The 23037-nt window shown below is 27.1% G+C and overlaps 1 protein-coding gene across 2 annotated transcripts; it reads right to left on the minus strand.

Annotated features, from left to right (window-relative positions):
• Positions 1-678: 678 nt before the first annotated feature.
• On the minus strand, positions 679-22036 carry LOC129966683 (eukaryotic translation initiation factor 3 subunit E-B-like). 2 transcript variants are annotated; one of them, XM_056081198.1, is made up of 13 exons: positions 21859-22036; positions 11518-11635; positions 9323-9440; positions 7919-7961; positions 7673-7777; positions 6805-6930; positions 6664-6687; positions 6446-6570; positions 3995-4112; positions 3273-3484; positions 2258-2360; positions 2038-2172; positions 679-779 (listed from the first exon to the last, which is right to left on the minus strand). In XM_056081198.1, the coding sequence occupies exons 1-13, from the start codon at positions 21946-21948 to the stop codon at positions 750-752; spliced, it is 1347 nt and encodes a 448-aa protein (XP_055937173.1). In that variant the 5' UTR covers positions 21949-22036; the 3' UTR covers positions 679-749. The 2 variants fall into 2 exon arrangements, with proteins under 2 accessions (XP_055937173.1, XP_055937174.1); XM_056081199.1 differs by lacking the exon at positions 6664-6687.
• Positions 22037-23037: the final 1001 nt, after the last annotated feature.

Raw genomic sequence — 23037 nt, forward strand, 5'->3', positions numbered from 1 at the left:
TATGTAGTTTCCAATAAAAATTTCCCAATACATAGAAATATTTACACAATTTCACCTCTTCTTTTTAAATCAATATGCAAAAACAGTTCACTCCCTATGTTCAAAAAATGAATAATTTCTTTCCATTTTACCCAACAAGTTATATTAAAAGAATTTGTTATTTTCCCCCATCTTCTAACAAATCAATTTCTGAATTTTGTAATCAAATACAAAAGAGAAGGTAAAATAAACAAGCAATCACATCTACAAAATATAAAAATAAATAATGAATCAATAAAAAATAAATGTAATATCAGAGTTCTCTCAGTAACTTTGAAAGTAAAAGGAAAAAAATACAAAAACAGGGCAATATAATAAATAATTTTCTTGTGTCAGTTTGTTTATTTAATTGGTCATTATGTTTAATTTTCACATAATAGTATATAAAAGATGATATGGAAAAACATAAATAAGATTTTAGATTTGATTTTAAAATGTTCAAAAGCTCCCTCCCCCTCTATAAATTTAACATATTAAAGACACTAAAAAAAAAAAAAAAAAAAGAAACAAAGGTGTTCAATATCTGAAGCAAAAACAAAAGGACCAATCACCAATCACATAATTTGAATTATGCAGCTTGAATTCTTTTAAATATGAATGTTGATGTGAAAGTTCACTCATGAGATATTAAACAGAACATCATGGTATAAAATCCATTTTAATATAATTATATTCATATGGTATCATACAAAAGTCCATGACATATTTTACTAAAAATCTGGCGCTCCCCAGTAAGGAATCTGTAAAATGAAGAAGTGAAATTAATTTAAACTAATAATGAGAACTAAAAAGAACTACAAAATTCACATATTGAATAATTTCAAAACAAAGTGATTTTCCCCCTTTAATGCTATAAAATATGCTTCAAATTTAATTGGAATAATGCAATAATTTTTGGAGGCCCATTTCAATAATTATCTTACACAAAGAAATAAAACTTTTTAATAATTATATGATGTATTACAGAATGATTATTCCCTGATTAAGATATATTACATTTATAAAATTTGAGCTGTTTCTAATATATAATGAATTATATTAATTTTAAATATGAATTTCTTTCTTTACTGTGTAATCTTCCAAACAGCTTAAAAATTAAATAGCAAACTGTAAGCAGTTCTATGTATGTATTAATTTATGGGAAGAGATAGGACATTTGAACTCAATATCATAGTAGAACTCATTTAAGGGTTGGTTTATGCAAAATATAACATTTCTCAACTTTATGCATATATAATTTATAAAATATTAAGATAATATTAACACTTTGTCTTATATAACTGGTCCAGTTCCAATTAGTTTTACTGCATTAACTTGGTTACTAAAGTAATAGCCATAGCAAGCATGTGTTTAAATATAATTGTGTATAAAACTGGATGCCACATTGTCCTGAATCATAATAAATATATAAAACAAATTTTTACATAGTTATTAAAATAAAAAATTCAGACTTATTATTAAATTAAAAAATAAAAAGCACAACTTTCTGTAAAAGACCTCAAAATGCAAATTTCAAAAATCATATTATCAAGTATATTAAAACAGGCTAATATTTCCCCCCATAAAACAGATTATTCAAAAGGCTGGTTTCTTTTCTTTTTTTTTCCTTCAGGTTTTAATTTCCTTCAACTTATCATCAATTACATATAACAAAGTTGATATAATAAAAGCATATCAATTTACAACATTCACTCTTTTATTCAGCATTTCCAAGATCAAAGTGAATGTTTTACAAATAATAATATACATCACTTGTAAAATATTAGCAATTAATCTCACAATAATAATGTATAAATTCAAATAATGTAAAAATAGAAACAACTTTGTACTAAAAATTCAGTATATTTCTGTCATATAATTATACTACAATCAATAATCAAGCATATACATATATGTAAAATATTTTTAAATAAGGACAAAATTTTGCAAAAATACTTTTACAAAGTAGGTACAGGCTAGATAATCAAGAAATGAAAAAATAAATATTGATTTACATACCCTCTCAGGATGGTTAGCAGATGCTTTTTTCTCTACATTTGTTGTTAACAGCTGTGATCTAAGTGAAATAACTTTAATCTTCTCAATTAGTTGTTGGTAAGGTGAAAGTTTCTTTGTACCCATAACAACATGTCCCTAAAAATATATGACTAATAAATAAAAGGATCCATTGACATAATTTCTGAGAAGAGAATATGCAGTAATAAAGCATTTCTCTTACTAATTGGGAATCAATTTTGGCATCCAATCGAGCATTTCGAATCAAATTGACAATCCATTTTTCAGCAACTTCAGGTGTCATATTCAGCTTTTCTGCCAACATTCTAAAAAAAGAGAATATTGAGCGGACAAAAACATTTTATTCACATCTGACATATTACCACGCAAATTGACAGACATTATTAAGGTAATAAATTTCAAGAATTATCAAATAATTATTTTTTTAATAATTTAACACTTAATTAAAATATAACAGTTTTAAAACACAAAAAAATTACATGTTTTTAACGATTTTTTTTTTCCTTCTACAAATTATTATATTGTCATATAAATAATTGCTAAAGAGTGAGTTTCGGAAAAAACAAATTTTGATTTAGAATTAACAGCCATTTTTTTTTTTTGGTAATCTTTCTCAAATACGGTGTAATGAAGATGATATGAATAAAATATATATGAAATATTTAAAAAAAAAAAAAAAAAAAAAAAAACATGTTTATTGAAATACTTTTCTAAACAATGTAAAAATAGCCAATAATTTGTAATAAAATTACTTATTTTTTGGTTTAAATGATAAGATCTAAAAAACACTAAAATACAACATATAATATCAAAGAGATAAAAAAAAAATAGTTAAACAGCTTCATATAAATACAGTATGCAATCCTTAATGAATGTAATATTTTTATACATTTAAAAATACAAATTAGTAAAACTACATATATTATAAATAATAATAAAGAATAATTGCACAATACAATTTTTATAGTGCTAATCTGAGTCATTAAAGTAGTAAACAGAATAGATTTTGATAACCCTTATCCAAGATGGACTTACCACTTTAAAGGGTGATTTGATTGCTAAATCGTCCATGTAGAGTTAACCAGCTTCATTTCAAATTTAATACAATTAGAATATATATATATATATATATTGTCAGCCGAATTTTTTAAAATCGAAAGGTTTATATTAAAATTATATAATATTAATATATAAAAATGAAGAGATGGAAATCTTACTTGATTGATAAACATTGATGAATACAACAAAATGTCTCAAAGATCACTAAACGAGCATTTTCAATAAAAGAATCCAAGCAAGAAACAAGGAAAAAGTCATTTGCCAAAACTTGTTCACACTCTCTTAATTTTTGTTGTGCACCATCAAAATCAAAATTGACATACAAGCATTCAACAAATTCAGTAATAGGATCTCTATATTGATAGGATTCCTGAAAATAGATAGTAAAATATAAATTTTACACTTTTTTAAAATGAATTAGATGATGAATGGAAATCTATACATAAACTGGTTCACTGCTCAATTTTTTAAATGTTCATTTCTAGTGGGGGAAAAAAAAACCTCAAAAATAAGTATATATTAATTAAAATTTTAAACTATATAATGAAATATTAAATTTAAAATATCCAAATATGTAATGAAAGTAAGTATTCAAATCAAAGAAAGAAAGAAAGATTTTAAGTAGGAAATACGCTCATCTAGTATTTATGAATTACTTCCTTTTTATGACTACAAACAATGAAGTAAATAAATCCAGTTGTCAATAATACACATTTAAACACAGGAGTCTAGTTGTAATAAATTATGACATTAGTATTAAAAAAACAAATATTAGTGAGACAGAAGGAAATCATGTTTTAAATAAATAATCAAAGTTTTACAAACACTATTAGAACTAAATAATGGCAATTTAGATACTCTATTTAATTTTTTAACTAACCTGTTGAATGACCTTTACTAGCTCTTTTATGACAGATGGTCTTTGTTTGTTCGTAATAACCGCAGTTGTCAAATACCTCAAAATATGAGGACAAACTGTCTGGATAGCATTTAAATACCTAGAAATAAAGATATAATTAAATGATATCAAAATCATACATTCTTGTTCAAAATTTTTAATTTTATTAGTAATATCAATACACAAACAAAAGACACATGTAAAAAAAAAAAAAAAAACCCCCACGTATACAATATTTGCATTTTTCTTTCATCTTCAATAATTTTCATAGAAAAAGAAGCAATTATTACTGAAACAATTTTAAATATTGGGATAAGGGAAACAATTTTCATGAAAACAAGCCATGTTCTTCAATTGCCAAAAAAGCATATAAATAAAAAATTAAAATATAGTTTTCCTGTTTTTTATAAAAATCCAAATTATTCATAGATTTATAACAAGTTTTACTCACACAGGGTAGTACACAAGATTTGCTTAAAAAAATTGAAAAACAGTTAAAATAAGAGAAGATAAACTTAAATGAGATATTTCTTTAACTCAAAAACTAGTTTGAAATTTCCAATGACTTGAAATTGAATAAAATTTGATTACTTACTTTTTCAACAATTATATTTAATTAATTATATATGAAACATTAATCCAGTCTGTAGGTTTTAAAAAAATTATTTGTCCACAAACTATTAGAAATTAAAATAATTTGGTGGAATACATTTTCTTACTTTAAAAATTTCTGTAGATAGTTTAGATAAGAGGTAGTTTTATAAGAAGAAGGTTAGGTATTTATATATGTAAAAAAATTAAATGAAAAATAAAGCTACAATTAATCTTCATACTAAATATATTATAAGTAAGTGTTTTGTTTATGGCTAAGCTTAGACTTTTTAGATTCTATTTATAAGAAACTTTTATATAATAAAATAGTAATATAATAGTAATTTATATAGTAATATAACTTTTGCTAGAAATAGCTGTTACACTATAAATTCACATCTTGTTCATCAATACTGATTTATATGAAGTCAAGTATTAATAAGTAATTTGTTTTAGTTAATTAAACAGACATTTCACTAATAAAAAGCATGAAAATAATTTCATCACAAGCAAATCTGGATATATCAGCTAGTTTATCAATATTTTCAAAATGGAAAAGAAATTTACTAAGAATTCTAAAACATCACTGCGAAACTATTAAAATACCCAAACAAAGAATTGTTTTCTCTATTCAGAGTTGCTACTAGAGAAAATTATTCTTCAACTAATTAACAACATTGTTATTTTTATACAATGAATGGAACAGATAGATAATATATTGGCTATGGTAGCATACAGGAACTTTTCTGCATCAGATATTTCAGTTTTCTTAACTTTTTAAATTTGGACCACATAAATAAATATCAAAAATAAATACACAATTATAAAAGTATTTTTGATTAAAATTCAATGTATCTTATATGGAATGTTAATAGTCCCCCCCCCAAGTACATGATAACTGACCTGTTTAAACTGAACAGAAATAGAATCTCTTAATTATTCTCAAACTATTTAAAACATAAATAAAAAAGTGCAATTCAAAAAAATTACTCTTGAATATTAATTTGCTAAGAAAATAAGAGACATTTTTCAACCCTAACAAAAGAGTGAATTAAAGTTTAAAGCCCTGTAAAGTATGTTTTAATCACATGGAACTGAACCAAATAAATTTTATAAGTAAATATGTGTTGTATTTCTTGTTTCCCTTGTTTTTATTTACGTAGAATGCAAATAAATCATATTTAATAGTTTTCAGTAATTTTTCTAAATGAAAAGCGAGTACAAAAATAGTGAATATTAAAACATGAAAATCCAGTTTGAGAAACTTCTCACATGATTTTCAAAATAAATGAAAGGAAACATGAACATACAAAATAAATTATTAACTTTAAAAATGCATAATTGATCCTCTTTCTTCATTTTACTCAAAAGATTAAGTTGTTCCAATTCTTTTAATCTAATCCATGTGGTACACATTCAAACACAAAAGCAAACGGGAAAATAAGGCATTAAATAGCTATCATATTCAAAAAATAATTTCATTGGAAAGGATGGAAATTTACGAAATAGCACCCCCACCACCACAAAAAAAAGTATATGAAAGTACATTTAATAAGATCAATTATCAAAAGTATGAAACAATAACAATTGTTGACTTAACTAAATGAATTTGTTACAGAAAAATTAAATACATAATACCAATACAAAATAATAAATGTGTTTAAAAACAAAATACTTATTTATTAATACACAAAACACTATTTTGATATATATTATTTTTTTCATTAAATACATTAAAAAACTTTTTGTATTAGAATATTTTAAACAAATAAGTTTACAATTTTCAAAAATAAAACACAAGTTAGATAATTCAATCAAGTTATAAATAATATGGCTACATACTGTTGGCTGAACAGGAATGTTTCAATGATAAGATCTTGACCCTTAGGGTGATTATAGAAAACAAAAAGACTCCAATGAATAAGCCATGTCCGTTGTTGCAGAGTGACAAGCTGAGACCCAAAAGGCTGAAATCAGAAACCAACAGAAATCAAAATTTATTTAATTCCATTTTTAGACTTCCACACTACAAATTATAAGCATGTTAAAATGTTACTTACAAAATTATCATTCAACTCTTTTGTCTAAGACATTTCAAGAAAAAATAATAATTAGGATAAATAATAACTCAAGAAACAGAAAATATAAATCTGATATGTCAAACGCACACCAATTTTGAAAAATAAGAGTATTATACTTACATTGCTATCAATGAATTCTTTCAAGCGATTGAAATCATCTAAAGCAGTATCCCAACTTTGCATCAAGATTTCTGCAGCAAGTTTACCCCACATTCCATTCAAATAATTTTTATCAGTAGATGGAACCTAATCAAGAGAAAAAAAGTCTTGAAAAAAAAATCATCCTTTTTATAGTGTAAGAAACTTTACTTTTCTGATTATAGTTCCTTTTGGTTAACATAAATAACAACTTCAACATTAACTCCCCAACATGAAAATGCAGTTAAAATTACTTATATACTTTATATAAAGAGCATTTTTAACCTTACATTAAATGCATTAAGTAAGAGGATCTTAGAGAATAATTTAAAAAACTATACATAAAAATAAGATTATCAGAAAAAGTGCTGTCAGAGAAATGTTTAAATTTTCAAAGCAAGAATTTTTTTGTACTGGAACTACAGTTTACAAAGGTTGAGAAATAAAATCACAATTTAAATTTAAAAAATGCATCAAAATTAGCTAAAGTACTTGCAAAATATTTTTATAATACTTTTAAACATAATGCATTTTTTTTTTACATTTATTAAGCTATTCTAATTATTATAAGAATACAATAATATCATTAGTTAAAAGAAATTTATTTTTATAGCTAATAAACAAGTGAAAAAAGTTTCAGCAACTAGAAAAATAATTTTATTTTAGAAATAAAAAGAAAACCCATACAGAAATCTCTATGTATACTAAATATGTCAAAACGTACAAATAAAGCATTCCACACATATTTTCTGCAATTAAAATTATCAATTAGTAAAATACTAAGCATTTCTACAGAAAATGCAGGCAAAATTAAAAAGGAGTCTTCATCTAAAATTAGCTTCTAACTTACCAATAAACGATATAGATATAAATATTCAGTAGCAGCTAAATAATTTCCGCATTCATATTGGCTTTTAGCAAAGATGTACACAGAGTCCATCCATTCAATGTTAAACTAAAATAAAATTAAAAAAAAAAAAGTTAAATTTTTAGAAATATTTTTAACTTGAAAAAATATAAAAATTATATTCAATGTAGTCAAATTTCTTCCTTAAATTTTATCAAAATTTAAGGAAGATTTTAAAAGAACAAATACCTGATAATTCCTAACAAGGAACTCCAAAAGCATACGTCCATCCCTATAAAAACATGGAAATTTAAAATATGTAGACACTGTAATAAATGCTAAGCTAATTTTTTCTTTTTACTGATGTTCTCTGCAGAATTCTGTAGTGAACTTTTGACAATTTAATGCATTATTATTTGCAACAGAAGATTGAACAGTATATAAGGCAGAAAAAGGAAAATATTTCAAACTTACAAATTGTTTAAAATTTTACTTTGTTATTATGACCTTCAAACTATTCTTCGGTTACCTTTGATAATATATAACTTCAGAGATAAAAGATTTCAAAATTCTACAGGCACAACATATGTTATAGAAAGATTGATTCCAGTATAAATGTCTAGTTACTCCCAAAATAGGAATGAAAAATAACCAACTACATTCAAGATAATTTGAAAGCTAGACATAGGCATGTATAGGCCTCTCAAGTTTGATGTGTCTGATAGCATTTTGGTATTGGATTGCTTAAAAGTAGGTCACAAATATAATTTATTTTGAATTTAATAACATTAAAATTCCTTGTTATCAATAAATATCAATTTCAATAAAAGCCTTGTATTTTTGAATTTTTATAGTTTAAAAATTTCTTTTAAGACTTATTGCTTAAAATCTTTTTAAATACAGAATTTTAAAATTGATATATATATATATTAAAGCTTTTTTTGTATTTTATTTATTCTGTTTTTATGCAAGTAATGTCCCCCTCCCCATTTTTTGTAGCATAAAAACAATCTTCTTTGTGTGGTGCCAAGAAAAATATTTAATATAAATAAAGTTTGAAGCACGCACTTGAAAAATATAAAGACTATGAGTTTCCATGGGTTTAAAAATGGCAGTTTTTGAACTGATACTCATATTACAATATCTTTTTTTTTTTTTTTTTTTTTTTTTTTTAATATTGTTATTACAATACTACAAAATAAGCATGGTTCAAATAATATGTTCAAATTTAATAAATGAGACAAAACATTAGTTTCAAATTTAATTTTCATTCTTTTTTCCAAAAATTCACCATGACAATGCTATCTGAAATCATAGAGCAACAGTTTTAAAATAGGATTTTTTTTTTCGGCCCACAAATAAAAATAAATAAAATGGATGTCCATTTCATTCATTTTTCAAGGGCAAAATGTAAAACTAATAACTTTTCTGAGGCCTTAACAAAATTAATTTCAAAGTCTTTTCAAGGATTCTGGGAACTCTATGAAAATGAACCAATTTTTATATCTTAACATCCTGCAACATAAGACCACAAACTATAAATAGGACTAAAAATAATAATATAAAAATGTTTTTAGATTAATTTAAACATTTATTGCACACTATCATAAGAGAGCATTGAAAAAGACAGCGAAGATATTTTTGTAAACATACCTAGTAGTTTCAATCTGCTTAACCACAGGCTGAGATTCAAAAATTTGCCTAATATGGTTAGTTTCTTCCTGGTATATTTTCAATTCATTTACAACTTTTCTTCTTTTCTCCTGAAGTTCTAGGAAAAAAAAGAGTATAATTAATACACCAGAATTGAGATTTAAAAACATTATACATTGTAGAACAGGAGAATTTAAAAAGAACACAATATATCTGTGAAGAATATCATCAGCTACAGTTCATGTATGGGCTTGATTTTTAAAGTATAGTTAAAACTTGAAAAATTGTACATCTAGTTAAAGTTTAAAAAAAATTGTTTATTAAAAAATTAAATAAGAAATATAGCAAATGTAATATTTTTCAATTTTGTTGAGAAATAATAACACAAGCAATATTACAATATTCTGATTAAACAAAACTTTTTATGGCACTTATGCATTATAACAGTCTCCTGGTTTACTTCACAATCTTAAGATTAGGCCAAGATCCATCATACACAATACAATCCCCTTAGAACTATACATCTTAGTTACTGGAAAATCAAATCTAGGGTCTGCGATAATATATAAATTACATCTTTTTTTTTGTTTTTTTGTTCTGTTCCAAGAAAGCTTGCTAATCATGATAAAAAAAAATCAATAAACTACTTTAAAATATCATTAATTTATATATATGATTTTTAATATTTCAATTTCAAGCAAGCTAATAAATTTTTTTTTATATTTCCCTTCACATGACTGGACTTTTCAGGATTGTTTCCAAATTTCCTTTCATTTAAAAACAAAGCTACATTTCTACTGCAAGCTTTTGTGTGTGTAGTAAAAAAATACAGTGTGGTAAAAGGATCCTGCACCTTCCCTTTGGTAAAAATAGAATTCTTTTTTTATCTGGTTTAGTTAATATAATATGTCACAAATATTCAGGAAGTAGAGATTTTAAAAATTGCAAGTTACTTATTGAAATTATTATTTCAGTCACGATAATAAATTTCAAGCATATATTGCAAAATACCACATCTGAAGATAAACATTTCTTTTATATTAGAATATTTTTCCCTTCATAATAATATGCTGAAAACGAATTATTTAAAAAATGTTAAAGTAAATTCATTTATTTCTAATTTCCAAAATAGAATACATATAAATTTTATTTTTAAGTTCATTAATTCTTATTCAGTTTTATACTAATCATTATTCCCTCACCAGATATATAAAAATAATTAATATCCTTATCCTACATGCTAGAACCATACAGTAAAGATTAAAAATAAACTAAAACATTCTTAATTTTGTAATGTGGAATTACAATTTAAATTTCCTGATTGCTACCTATTTAAGTCAATAACATTTTTTAAAATTCATTGACTTTTATTAATGAAAACATCACAACTGACTGTCGTTCAATATTTTATATTAACAATAAAATTAAAGCGTGTGTGTGTTGGTTATCTAAAATTCAGACCATTTGACCTATAGTGATCAAATTTGGTACATATACAGCAGCAAACAGCTTAGAGGCAAAATTATGTACTTAAGATTTTTTTGGAAATTTTAATTAAAAATTAAACTGAAATTTGGCATTTTTTTCATCAACTGTTTCTGAAAATACTATTACACAGAAATGAATGTTACAATAATTCAAATGGTCTTTTTAATGATATAAATTTAAAAGTTGTGCAAATTTTGAAAATTTTAAAAAAATATTTATCTGCATATTTTCAGCAATAGATAACATTGTTGCCTTGAAATTCAAACTGTTTTCACTGTTTCATTAAACATTTGATTACATGATTTTCTTTGACAAATAAAAGCTAAAGATGTATTCTTTTTAATATCTGGGCAATTTATATGACGAATAATAAAGTGAAGATACAATATTGTGAAATTCAGAGAAGTGAGATGAATATAAAATCACATTTATAATACCACTATGAAGCTATGCGACAGGTTTCTATTATGAAAGTTCATGTGCAAAATAATGAAACACATGCAAGACTTTAATACCTATGGCAATTTAGTGCTTAAAAGTTAATTGGTGATGGAATCATAGATAAGTTATGTCTCAAAGATTTAAATAAAATTAAATATATCTGGCTAAACTAATATCTCTGGCGAAACAGCTGATTGCCAAAGGGGACTAGTCAATAATAATGTTGATAATTATATAATAACTAATTGCATTAGAAAAAAAAATACCTTCAGGAATAGGTGCACTGGGATAAAGTTGTTTGTATATGTCAATAGCATAATCTATCATCCGAGTGTTCTTGACAATCTCTAACTTTCCGAGCAAGAGCTCCCTTTCATCATAAACCTGAAAATAATAATAGATTCTGTTAAAATTTAAACAAGACAAATAAGAGACCTTTTTAAAAGCTCTCATCTAAGATTTTAAATAATAACAAATCATTATTCAGTGCAAAAATAAAGCAACATTTCACAAAAATAATAGAACCATTGAACATAAAATATAATAAAAGAGTGAGAATGCAAAAGAATTTTTAAAAAGACAATAAACAGTCAAATCTTGCTTAACGAACAAAATAAAACACAAAAATGTGATTCCTTACTTAGCAATGTTTTGCAGAACAAGTGAGGAGGAGACACTATGTCACAAGCTGGACTGACTTGTATCAGTCTGCGTTGAGGAGCTTGTTTGAAGAGAACACTTACACGGAAGAAGTTTTAGCAGGATAGCATTGCTGAATGTGAATCCAAAGGATTTGAGCATGTGCCCATGAAACCTTAATTGGCGAGATTTTGTCTCTGATCAAGATTTTAGGGCTGGAGATGGATAGCAACTATGATGAGCTAATAAATGAGCATAGCCAGAATTTATGAAGTTATATTCTGTGTCATAGCATCAGGTTTCAGGGGAGATTTGATCAGGAGAGGAAGAAATAGTAGATGCAACAGAGCAATAACCTTCCAATGAAATAAATTAAGATGCTGAAAGCATGCAAGATTATTGCAAAGCATTTGAAAAGCCCAATTGAAAAAAAAAATTATCCTGAGATAGCAATAACTATGCTTGCTACAAATTCATTTAACCATAATGCTTATTAGCCTCATTTTCTCTAAATTTTTAGATGTAGCCAAAGAAAATGTCTTTTGAAAATTTTCTTGTAAAAAGAAGTAATATAAATAATAAATTATATAAAAATAAATGTTCACATTGCCCTATTTTAAATGTTTCCTGGGGAGGGGGGGATTTATTTCGCTGAATGGATGTTTTGCATCACAAGCAAGATTTGGGAATGAATTATTCTCGTTAAAAAAAGTTCAACTGCATAATTAACTGGAAGGCTCTATCTCCTGTTTATCAATCCTCAGAGGATCTGCTTATCAATCATAGCATCAGCGCTTGTTAGCATAGCCCAGGTAAACTTCATTTGCTACAATCTAGACATTTGTCCTAGCTATTATAAAAAGGCCAAGGCAAAATTTATTAACTTAAAATACTTTAATTCAAATCAGAACCAAATTAAATTTATTGGCCTTAAAAATTTTCATTTTTGTAAGCATTTAGAAAATGAATAAAATAACTATAAAAATCAAAAAAGTGCAAAATGCAGGAAATAAAAATTTTGAGAGTATTAGTATTTTTCCATTTCACTGGCACAAATCTTTCGAAGCAGACCTTATTGGCATCAACATATAGTATGCACATAAAAATTTTTAACAGGAAGGAAATTCAATCTGGGATCAGTTGTATCGTTTTTGAGGTCTTTATAGCCTGCAGGGATAAAATGGAAAAATACAGGATTTTTTGAAAACTCTGAAATTTTAAAATATTTAGATTTAATGATAAAGAACCTGTTGTACGGCATCTTAGCAAAATTACAAAAAGGGCGGGGGGCAATTTTATGAATTAATGAAAATACTAAATTGATTTGCTTTTCCTATTTTCATCAACATAGAAAAACATTTTTTGCCCCCCCCCTTTTTTTTTTGTGTGTGTATGTGATTAAGGTATAATGAAAACAAATTCCAAATGCAAATGAAATTATTTTGGAAAATCACAGAAGTGTAAAAGAAAAATGTAAAGTTGATTTCCAGATGAATACCAGGCTTACAATTATTAAATAAGCAATATATTCATGTTTTTAAGAATTTTCCAAAACAGTTGATAAACATTAAAATAATTAATATACTCACCGGTCAAAATATAAACTATATATAAGGTGACCATTCGTACTGATTTTACCAGTACAGTACTGGTTTTCAGGGCATAAGTCCTGGTTAGTCGTTAAACAAAACCAGTACACGAAAAGTACTGGTTTTAGATTAGAAGACATAAAAAAAAAAAAAAAAAGTAATAAAATAAAAATAATAAAATTAGAACTTGCAGCCCTGATAATTCCATGTGATATCATCAAGTGTCGTATGAGCAGGACCGCCACGACGTCATACAAGCCAGTGGTGTCTGATGTACTAACTACTGTGATGTGCCTACCTTATTATTATCATGGCGGCAAAATGACGAAAGTGCGTATTTATTGATGATTGAAAATTAAAATATACATTTATTAAAGAAAGTAATAATATTGATCCTAGTGAAGTATATTGTGAAAAATGCAGAAGTACGTTTTCTATTGCAAATAGTGGAAAAAGCGACATTGAAAACCACATAAAAACAGTTAAACACAAACGAGTAGTGTCAGCAGCAATTGCAAGTTCGAGTATGACATCATATTTTAAGAAAAAAGAATTTGAAACTGCCGAGAAGAAAATAGCTGCAGCTGAAGGTTTGTGGGCATATCATACAGTTATGCATAATCAATCTTTTCGATCAATGGACTGTACCTGTAAACTTATTAAGGCATATTTCGATGCTAAATTCACATGCTCTAGGACCAAATGCGAAGCTATGATCACCGATGTACTTGTCCCTTATGCAAATCAAATATTGGATGAAGATTTGAGAAACGTAAGTTTTATATCAGTGTATTCAGACGCCTCAAATCACTAAGAAATTAAACTTATTCCTTTACTTGTCAGATATTTTTCATACAAGAATGGAATACAAGTAAAAATTATTGAAGTAAAGGATTTGCCAGGAGAAACGTCTGACATAGTTACCGAATATATTGTAGAGGTCTTAAAAAAACATAATTTAGAAAGCAAGATATTAGGGTTTTGTGCCGACAACACCAACACTAACTTTGGAGGCATGCGAAGAGCCGGGAAAAATAATATTTTTACCAAGCTAAAAGCTACTTTGGACGGACGGGAGCTTGTGGGAATTGGTTGCTCAGCGCATATTTTAAACAATTCTATACAAACCGCGGCATACTGCCATCCAATTGATATACAAACTTTAATTACCAATATTTACTCTTACTTTTACATTTATACTGTGCGCGTCAGTGAATTAAAAGAATTTTGTAGACATAGAATATTAAAAACTTTTGGGTTACAGTGTTACGCGGTGGTTAGCATTGCGACCAGCTATTGTGCGCGTGTTGGAGATATTTGCTGCATTAAAATCGTATTTTGCGTCTAATGAAAAAACTCCGACAATTATTACAAATTATTTTGAGAATCCTGAAACCGAATCTTGGCTTTTCTTTCTCCATAATGTGTCGTCAATGTTTCATAACACGGTTTTAAAGATAGAAGGACAAGATATTTCTATGTTGGAAACAAATATCATTTATAAAGACCTTAAAACCAAAATTGCTGACAGGATAGCAAATGTGTTTCTGCCCCTGCAAGTTCGACAAAATTTTAAAAAGCTAGAAGACGGCTTAGTTAAATCGAATATTTTCAAAGAAAAAGTGGTGGAATTTTACAGCACATGTTTTCAGTATATGGAAGAATGGGAAGGCCATTTTGAGGGAATCGAGAAGTTCAATTGGATTACATTAAACATGAAACCTACGCATCAAATGGTTCAAGTATGCAGTGACTATTTAATTCAACATTATCCGGAAATAAATTTAATTGAAGATGAGCTCTTTGATGAAATCTTTTTCATTCAGCGCTACACCACAGATGAGAAACCTGGGCATTGGAAACAAAATTGTGTTTCGGTATCGGATAGGTGGATTAAAATTTTTAAAGCCTTTAAAGAAAATGACATGTCCAATAATATTGGCAAATTGGTAGAGTATTGCCTCTGTATGCCAGGAACTAATGCACCGACAGAACAGGGTTTTTTCTTTATTAAACAACATCTGGACTAGCGAGAAAACCCAATTGAAAGTGGAAACTTTGAAATCCTTGTTGACTGTCAAAAATAATTTAAATGCAATTTGTATGGAATTCTATGAAAATATACAGGAAAACAAAAATTTGTTAAAAACAATTCACTCCTCAGAAAAATATTAAAAAAACAAAAACAAACTAAATTAAATAGCTCCTTATGTTTTATTATGTTATTATATTAGGTATGACTTATCATGTTATGTTATGTTTATTATGTTTTATTTTTATATTGTAAAATCATATTTTAGTTTTCACATTTCTTGTGTTTAAATAAACGCAACATTTTTTGATATCTAAAAGTTTTTTATTTACTTAGGTATACAGGTTGGCCGTTGGGTGAATTTTTGATAAAAATTTATAAAATTTGGCGTCAAAATTCATGTTGTCCTAGTTTCAGGTTAAAAAAAAATGGACACCTTAACTATATACCGTATTATTTTGTAAGGGTTGTTTACAGTACCTCTCTATAAACGCATCTACATACTTCTTTGGTCAAAGAGACCACTATAATTCTTTAAAAAAAAATCTGGCCCTAGACAAACCGATGTAAAATTGGCCTGTGAAAAGACAGGCTTGCTCAACACTAAAAGCACTTTAGTAAAAGTTTGGTCTTGGAATTTATTAACATCACACAAGAGAAATATTTACATATTTCATTCATTTTTTCCCCAATAAATTCACAAATTTCTGACACTGTTCTCTTTAACATGAATGCTGTAGCCATCCACATACATTTGCAAGTTCTCCGAGCATCTTAAAATAATATACTCCTTCTTGTATATCTTTTAAAACTTTCTTCTATTGATTTTTCTTCTTTTATTGTTTAGATAACATTTAATAGTAAATATAAGATTAAACAATAACAGTAATCAGTTGAAATACAGATCATGTTTATTTACATTTGAAAAAGAAATGAAAGGACCATGCCTGCAGTGCTGCCAAATCCTACAGCTTAAATAACATGTTTTTTTATGAGCTGCAGAAAAGATATATTTACATAGATTTCAAAATGTCTTGAGAGAGCTAAAATGATTGCTAGAAGCAAAAGCAGATTATTGAACTAATATTCTAAAACAAGCACTGTTTTAAAATTTAAGCAACTAAATATCTAACTTTTTAATTATTTTTAATTTATATTTCAATTCATTTAATTGAAAAAATCTGAGAAATACAATAAACTAATAGATACTGTGCCATTTTTCATACAATAAAATAAGCATATTTTGTATTATTGTAAAACAATGAGCAAGTGTAACAAAGCATGTTCAATTTTGCATAATAAAGAAATGATTAACATCTAAGTTTTTATATAAGCATAAACAAATGAAAGCAACCGATACAATAAAGTAAAATAGAATATTAATTTGATAGTAAGGGTTCATCCTTAATATAAAAAAAATCATTAGTTTTTAGGACAAATTTCATAGAAGAGAGATAAATGTATGAAACAGGAAAGGAAACAGTTTCACCATGGCAACTTTCATCTAGGTATCTGCCAGGTTTCCAACTGAAAGCTTTATAATATTCTTATTTTTATATATCAAAGTATATACTATAAGTTTGGTTATTAAATAGGGAAAGTACATTTCTGTTAATTCATTAAGTTACTTCTTCAAATAAGATATTTTTACAGCTATAATTTTAAAGATAATTCAGAGATTTTAACTAAATTATCAATTATTTAATTGATATTTTAGTTCCAAATAGTATATGAATTTACTTTAACAAAGAACATAATACATTAATTTACAAATGGATCAGAAGTAGAAATTCAACTCTACACACACTATACAACTACTATATATAAACTTCTGGTAAATAAACAAGTAGGGAATAAATATGAAATCAAATATTTTCATCAGTAAAAGTGTAGTTTAGTGTGCCCTTTGCAGCACCAAGGTTGCCAATAAAGATGGCGGACAAACACTTCAGCAAAACAGTTACCACTTTCTGCATTAAAATTATGATCTTTACTAATAAGTATTATTTCATCTGAGATTTTTTTTTCCCCCGTTAAACCTTTTGCTATTATTGCTATTTATCTTAAAAACTTTGAAATAAAGAAGTTTTTCAAACTGGCTGCACCGGTCTGTTGTGTAGAGAGTAAAATTTAGAGCATGCAATGTCTTCCGCAACTGAAGGCACAGGACAAAATTTTTTTAACTTAAAAAAAAAAAAAAAATATATCATGAGGCTTTGCTAGCAGCAGGAGCAGGATCCTAGCAGCTTCACTAGCTCATTCAACATAAGGACTGTGTGAATAACAGGAACAGTACATAAACAAAAGAAAAGAAAGAACAAAGAAAGAAGCAATCAAACCATTCACCATATAAAACTTCAAGCAAGCATCTTTTTCCCAACTCATAATATATATATATATATTCACCCTTTATTCATTCTGCAAGGTTCAAAACATTTCCTGCCATCCCATTCACAACACATCTATTCTTGAACAATTAGCAACATAAAAAATTATCAAGGAAACCATTGGATCAGAAAAATAATTACGAAAAGTGCAAGGAATACCATTGCAAACGATTTCTCAAATTAATAATTCAGATTTCTAAAACAAATTAAAATCTTTAATTTAATATTTTTTAAGAAGTAGTTGTAGTTTATGTACTGTAAAAAAACAGCACTGTAAATTACTGTAAAAAAAAGCAGCATTAGGATTGCTTTAAGATCGTTTTGTTGGGTTACCATAATGGCAACAAACTCAGGGGCACACTAAACTACACTTCAACCATTTTGATCTTTAACCTCTTCAGTCCTGATTTTTTTTAAACTGGTTTAAAAATTTGATTTCTAGATCTTTCACCTTTGTTACATCTCAATAGTTTGTGGAAAAAATATTTGCTGCTCAAACAATTTTAAGGTATACATATCTGTACCTCAGGTCTTAAGCAAGTTAAAGCATCTTCGATGAAAAAAAATAAATAATTTTCCTGGTTATTTAATAGCTATACTTTTCCTATTCTAAGGCCTTATAAATGAAAAAATATAAAATTTATTATATTAAAAATCTATTAAACCTTATTTTGAATGAAATTTTATTTTTTAAAATATTATATAAGTAGGACTGTTCTAGATTTACATTCTAGATACCTGCATTTTAATTCATACTTATCGTCCATGTAATGTTGTAGATGGCTTGACATAGCTAGTCTTATTTCTTTTTAATTGAAAAGGGACAATTTTTCTTGCTCTTTTAGAGGTATTTTCATCAGATGGTGGTAATGAAATATCCAATGGTCTTTTAGTTGCATCCTTTGATGACATTTTAAAAGCTTATAAGGCAGTTAATAGCTACGCTACATGGGCAATTGCTTTTGTATTGTGGTCATGTTACTTGGCTATGAACCACAAGGTTCTAGGTTCTATCCTAGCCTATACCAATCCACTAAACCTTCTTCTATTAATTTGTTTTCATTCAAAGATGATTTTTTACTTGTTCTTAATTTCTTTTCTTGCTGATAATGAGAATTTCCTCATATTTTAACACGGACCGAATTATATGCATTCAAAATTGCATTAAGTTCATAATATTTTCAGCTTCATTTCTAATAGCTCTGCTTTTCGCTTTGCCACCATTTTATAGTATATCAAGCAACTGACAACTACTAAATCTACAAAATGCGTGCATGCTCGCGTCGGTCACCTTTTGTAATTACCGCATACCGGTAAATATGCAAAATAATAATAGACGCCTCCCATATTATATGCTTTTACAATAGCAGATTATTTTATATCAGTTTTTTGTTTTCATTAGTTGGACTGTCTTCTGCCTATTCCAATTGGCTCATTACCTATACATGTGGATAATAGAGTCAAAGATTTATTATCTTTCTACTTGACAAGGCACATTTGACTATCATCTGTGACCCATTCATCCCATTTGCCAGGTTTCATAATTTTCGATACATGAGAAATTCTATGGCTTCCCCTAAAATCACTTTTTTCTAAAAGTTAACCTCCTTTTGAGTTAAAGCCACTTGATGTGAAAAAAAAAATCTTCATTAGTTTATAAAATTCTATATATTCTATACATAATGCCGGATTGAAATATCAATTACTGACAACAAAACAACTATAAAATTAAATTTCTTACTCAAGTTAAAAATTAAATTTTTTTAAATTTATATCTTATTACATTACAGAACATAAGAATTATTTATTATAAAAAAGATATACAATATATTCAAGGGCAAGAAACGACAATTTGAAAACAAGCGCTCAAAAGATAAACAGCGCAATGGATCGCAAGCAGTCAGGAAATGGGAGTGAAAACGCCCGAGGTACACAGTGTACCTTAGTAAAATTTAAAATTTGTGTTTTCACTGATTCTATTATAGATAACAATGTATAATTTGGTAATGACTTTAACCAGACACTTAATATTTTATAAAACAATATACAAGCCTTTTTTTTAATAAAAAATATTAAAAAATGTATTTATATTTGCTGTGTTTTCTGTTCAACGCCATTTTCGTTACGTCTCTAATTAATAGCGATGAAGACATATGAAAAAAATATTGAACTATAGTGCTATTTATTGATGCAAAATGGATGCTACATTCATAAATGTTGAAATGCATGCATTATTTCGACAAAATTTTACTAAGATAAGAAAATTGAAAAAAATTGCAGGTACACATATGTGTACCTCAAGACTAAAGAAGTTAAAATTTTAGAAAAAAAATGCTCAATTTTTCTAAAGCTATAACATTGTTTTTCTCCCTTCAATAAATCTACAATTAAGAAGCAATTTTCTTGCCATAACAAGGCAGAAAACAGAGTGTGAGAAAGCATTAGAGCATATATTGTTTCAAAACAGATTTTTATCAAAATTTAAAAAGTATTTATTTCAGCTGTATGATTTTAATTTAACATTACAATCTTAATGCTACATATTTGAAAAAGAAATAGGTTGACTTTCAAACTCCTAACTTGTGAAATTCCAATTTCTCGTGCATCTTTTCTGAAGTAAAATGTTACAGATATCTGAAAAATATTTCTTCATTTCCATCAATAAGTTCCTAATATGGATATTGCCAGGTTTTGCATATTCTGATTCCTATCTTAGTTGTGATATATGGATATAAAAAGATAAAATTTAGCATATTGCATATAATTCCTTTTACAAATTGATTTGAAAAAGGCTTCGGTAGATACTGACAATTTCCATTATACCACATATTAATCAAGATAGAGAACCGGAATGCCACGAGGATATTCACACATGGTCAGGCAAAATTCCCCACAGAGAAAATAAGTCACTTGTACACAGTACAGGTTTTCAGATTTGTCATATTTTATAACTTACCAATAAAATATTAAAAAAAAATTTACATGCAATAAGTGACAAATAATCATTAATACTCATAATAGTCATAATTTAGCAATTTTTTTTTTTTAAAGACTTTGATGTGATGGGTAATAACCATTAATAGTTAAAGCATTTTATATTAGTCTCCTTGACACTTTTTTTTTGTTGCATTCAATAACATATTATCAAGAAACTGCGAATGAAATACAGAACAATTTATTGTAAGATTATGCATAAGTTTGAAATAAGTAAAAGTGGATAAGATCCAATATAGCAGATAAAGTAACAATTTATACAAATTTAAAATAAATATAAATAGATACCAATAAGGCAATAACATGACTGTTCTTTCTGAATCTAAATATCATGCACATTGTTTCTAATTACTTTAATGAAGCAAAATGATTTTAATGATTCTTTGTTAATATGTAGCAATGAAGAAAAGCTAAATTGTTAAAAAAATCTTAAATCTTTCACACACACACACAAATGAAATGAGTATTCCACATATATTGCACAATCTATAGGAAATTAAGGATAAAAGTTTGCTTAATAAAGATGCAAATAGTTCCAACTGACATAAGGAAATTGCAAAAAAAGTAAAATTTATCTAGATTGAAAATAAATGGAGAGTTTAAAAGATTAGATAGCCATTAAAGAAATACAATAATTACAATACATAATTCTTCATATACAACTATCTCATTTCATGAAGACTAGGTCAATTTAATGCCCGTAAATATCATCAGTAAACATCAAATTATCATCTAATAAAATATTAAAAAAACTAATTCAGCACCACAGAAATTTCATAAAAAAATATAAAAAAGGAGATATACAGAATTAAAAAAAAAAATCTATCTGCATATCAATCTAATCTATAAATTAACAGCATTATTTGCTTTAAGTGATTTACTCATATTTCACGGAAGAAATCCGATCTAAAATTAGTGATTTGCACTCATTGCCTGAGTGTCATATGGCACAGATTTAATATTTACCTGCTTCACATGAAGAAATTCTAACAAAGGAAAAACTAAATGACGATCTAAAAAAGCTCCAATCTTTGAAGTTAAATCCCACTGCGCCATATTTCTCTCACAATAAACGATGTGCTTCAATAATAATTTAGGATATTTACGTATCCATGTGTTCAGTTTCCGAAATGGCGGCGTAGAGGTGATGCCACAAATCAAATATCGAAAATAAGGCTCATCTTATAACATAGCAATAGTTAAAAATTATCTCATTTTGTAATATTCACAATTTAATTAGATTAGAGCTTTAAATAACTGTAATAACAAAATGAAGCTTTAATATAGTGAATTAATTCAAGTATGAAAGACTGTACGTATTGCATAGTAATACTTCTGACCAAGAAGGAAATCACGTGACACAGTATTGATGACGCACACTAACATTCAACTTTATGCGATTCGGAGTAGGGATGACGAATGTTTTAAGAGCGGTTATTACGTAATTAATATCAAAAAGTCACAAATACAAGTGATCAATACTTTTCAAAGCGGAGTGTGATTCAAATCCTTGATACGATCTTACTGGTGATATTTCGATTACAGGTTTTGGATCACGATAGAAAGTAACAATCGATACGATATCACTGAAATTTGCCAGAGCGGTGACTTCAATGGAAAGTAACAATCGATATGATAACACTGAAATTTGCCAGAGCGGTGACTTTACTGGAAAGTAACAATCGATAGGATCTGTCCAATGGAAGCTCTCGAAAGAAATCTGTGATTGGATTGAAAAGTGAACGGACCGGTTATTGGAATTATCGTATCGTATCATTGAATTGCATATCACTGAAATTTATCGGAGCGGTGATTTCACCGGAAAGTGCGAAGTCACCGCTTAACTTTACGGGAGTGACCGATATTCGTATTCAATGATGCACTATTCCATACAGATCATTTTTAATTGCTCGTGACATGATTGACTTTGATTACATGTACTCTGTTTACTGCTGGCGCCATCTATTGGTAGAATATAGGACTAAAGTAAACATTTTAAAGAAATGACATATTTTTAACTCATCTTTTCCAGAAAATGGTTCACTCTAATAAATAAATTAAATAAATAGTTTTGAGAAAAAAAATCAAATTTAAGAAGTAAGCTGAAACAGATAAATTAATTCAATCACACGTTACTTAAATTAG

Source organism: Argiope bruennichi, chromosome 4 (assembly GCF_947563725.1).
Source record: "Argiope bruennichi chromosome 4, qqArgBrue1.1, whole genome shotgun sequence".
In the NCBI taxonomy this organism is placed as follows: Eukaryota; Metazoa; Arthropoda; class Arachnida; order Araneae; family Araneidae; genus Argiope; species Argiope bruennichi.

Excerpts from the sequence above, each read along its gene's own strand:
- LOC129966683 (XM_056081198.1), bottom strand. The coding sequence starts at position 21,948 with ATGGCGCAGTGGGATTTAACTTCAAAGATTGGAGCTTTTTTAGATCGT. Across the intron at positions 9,441-11,517 it reads CAGTGCACCTATTCCTGAAG|AACTTCAGGAGAAAAGAAGA; the intron begins GTATTTTTTTTT and ends TTTTTTTCCTAG. Across the intron at positions 6,571-6,663 it reads AAGAGTTGAATGATAATTTT|CCTTTTGGGTCTCAGCTTGT; the intron begins GTAAGTAACATT and ends TTCTGATTTCAG.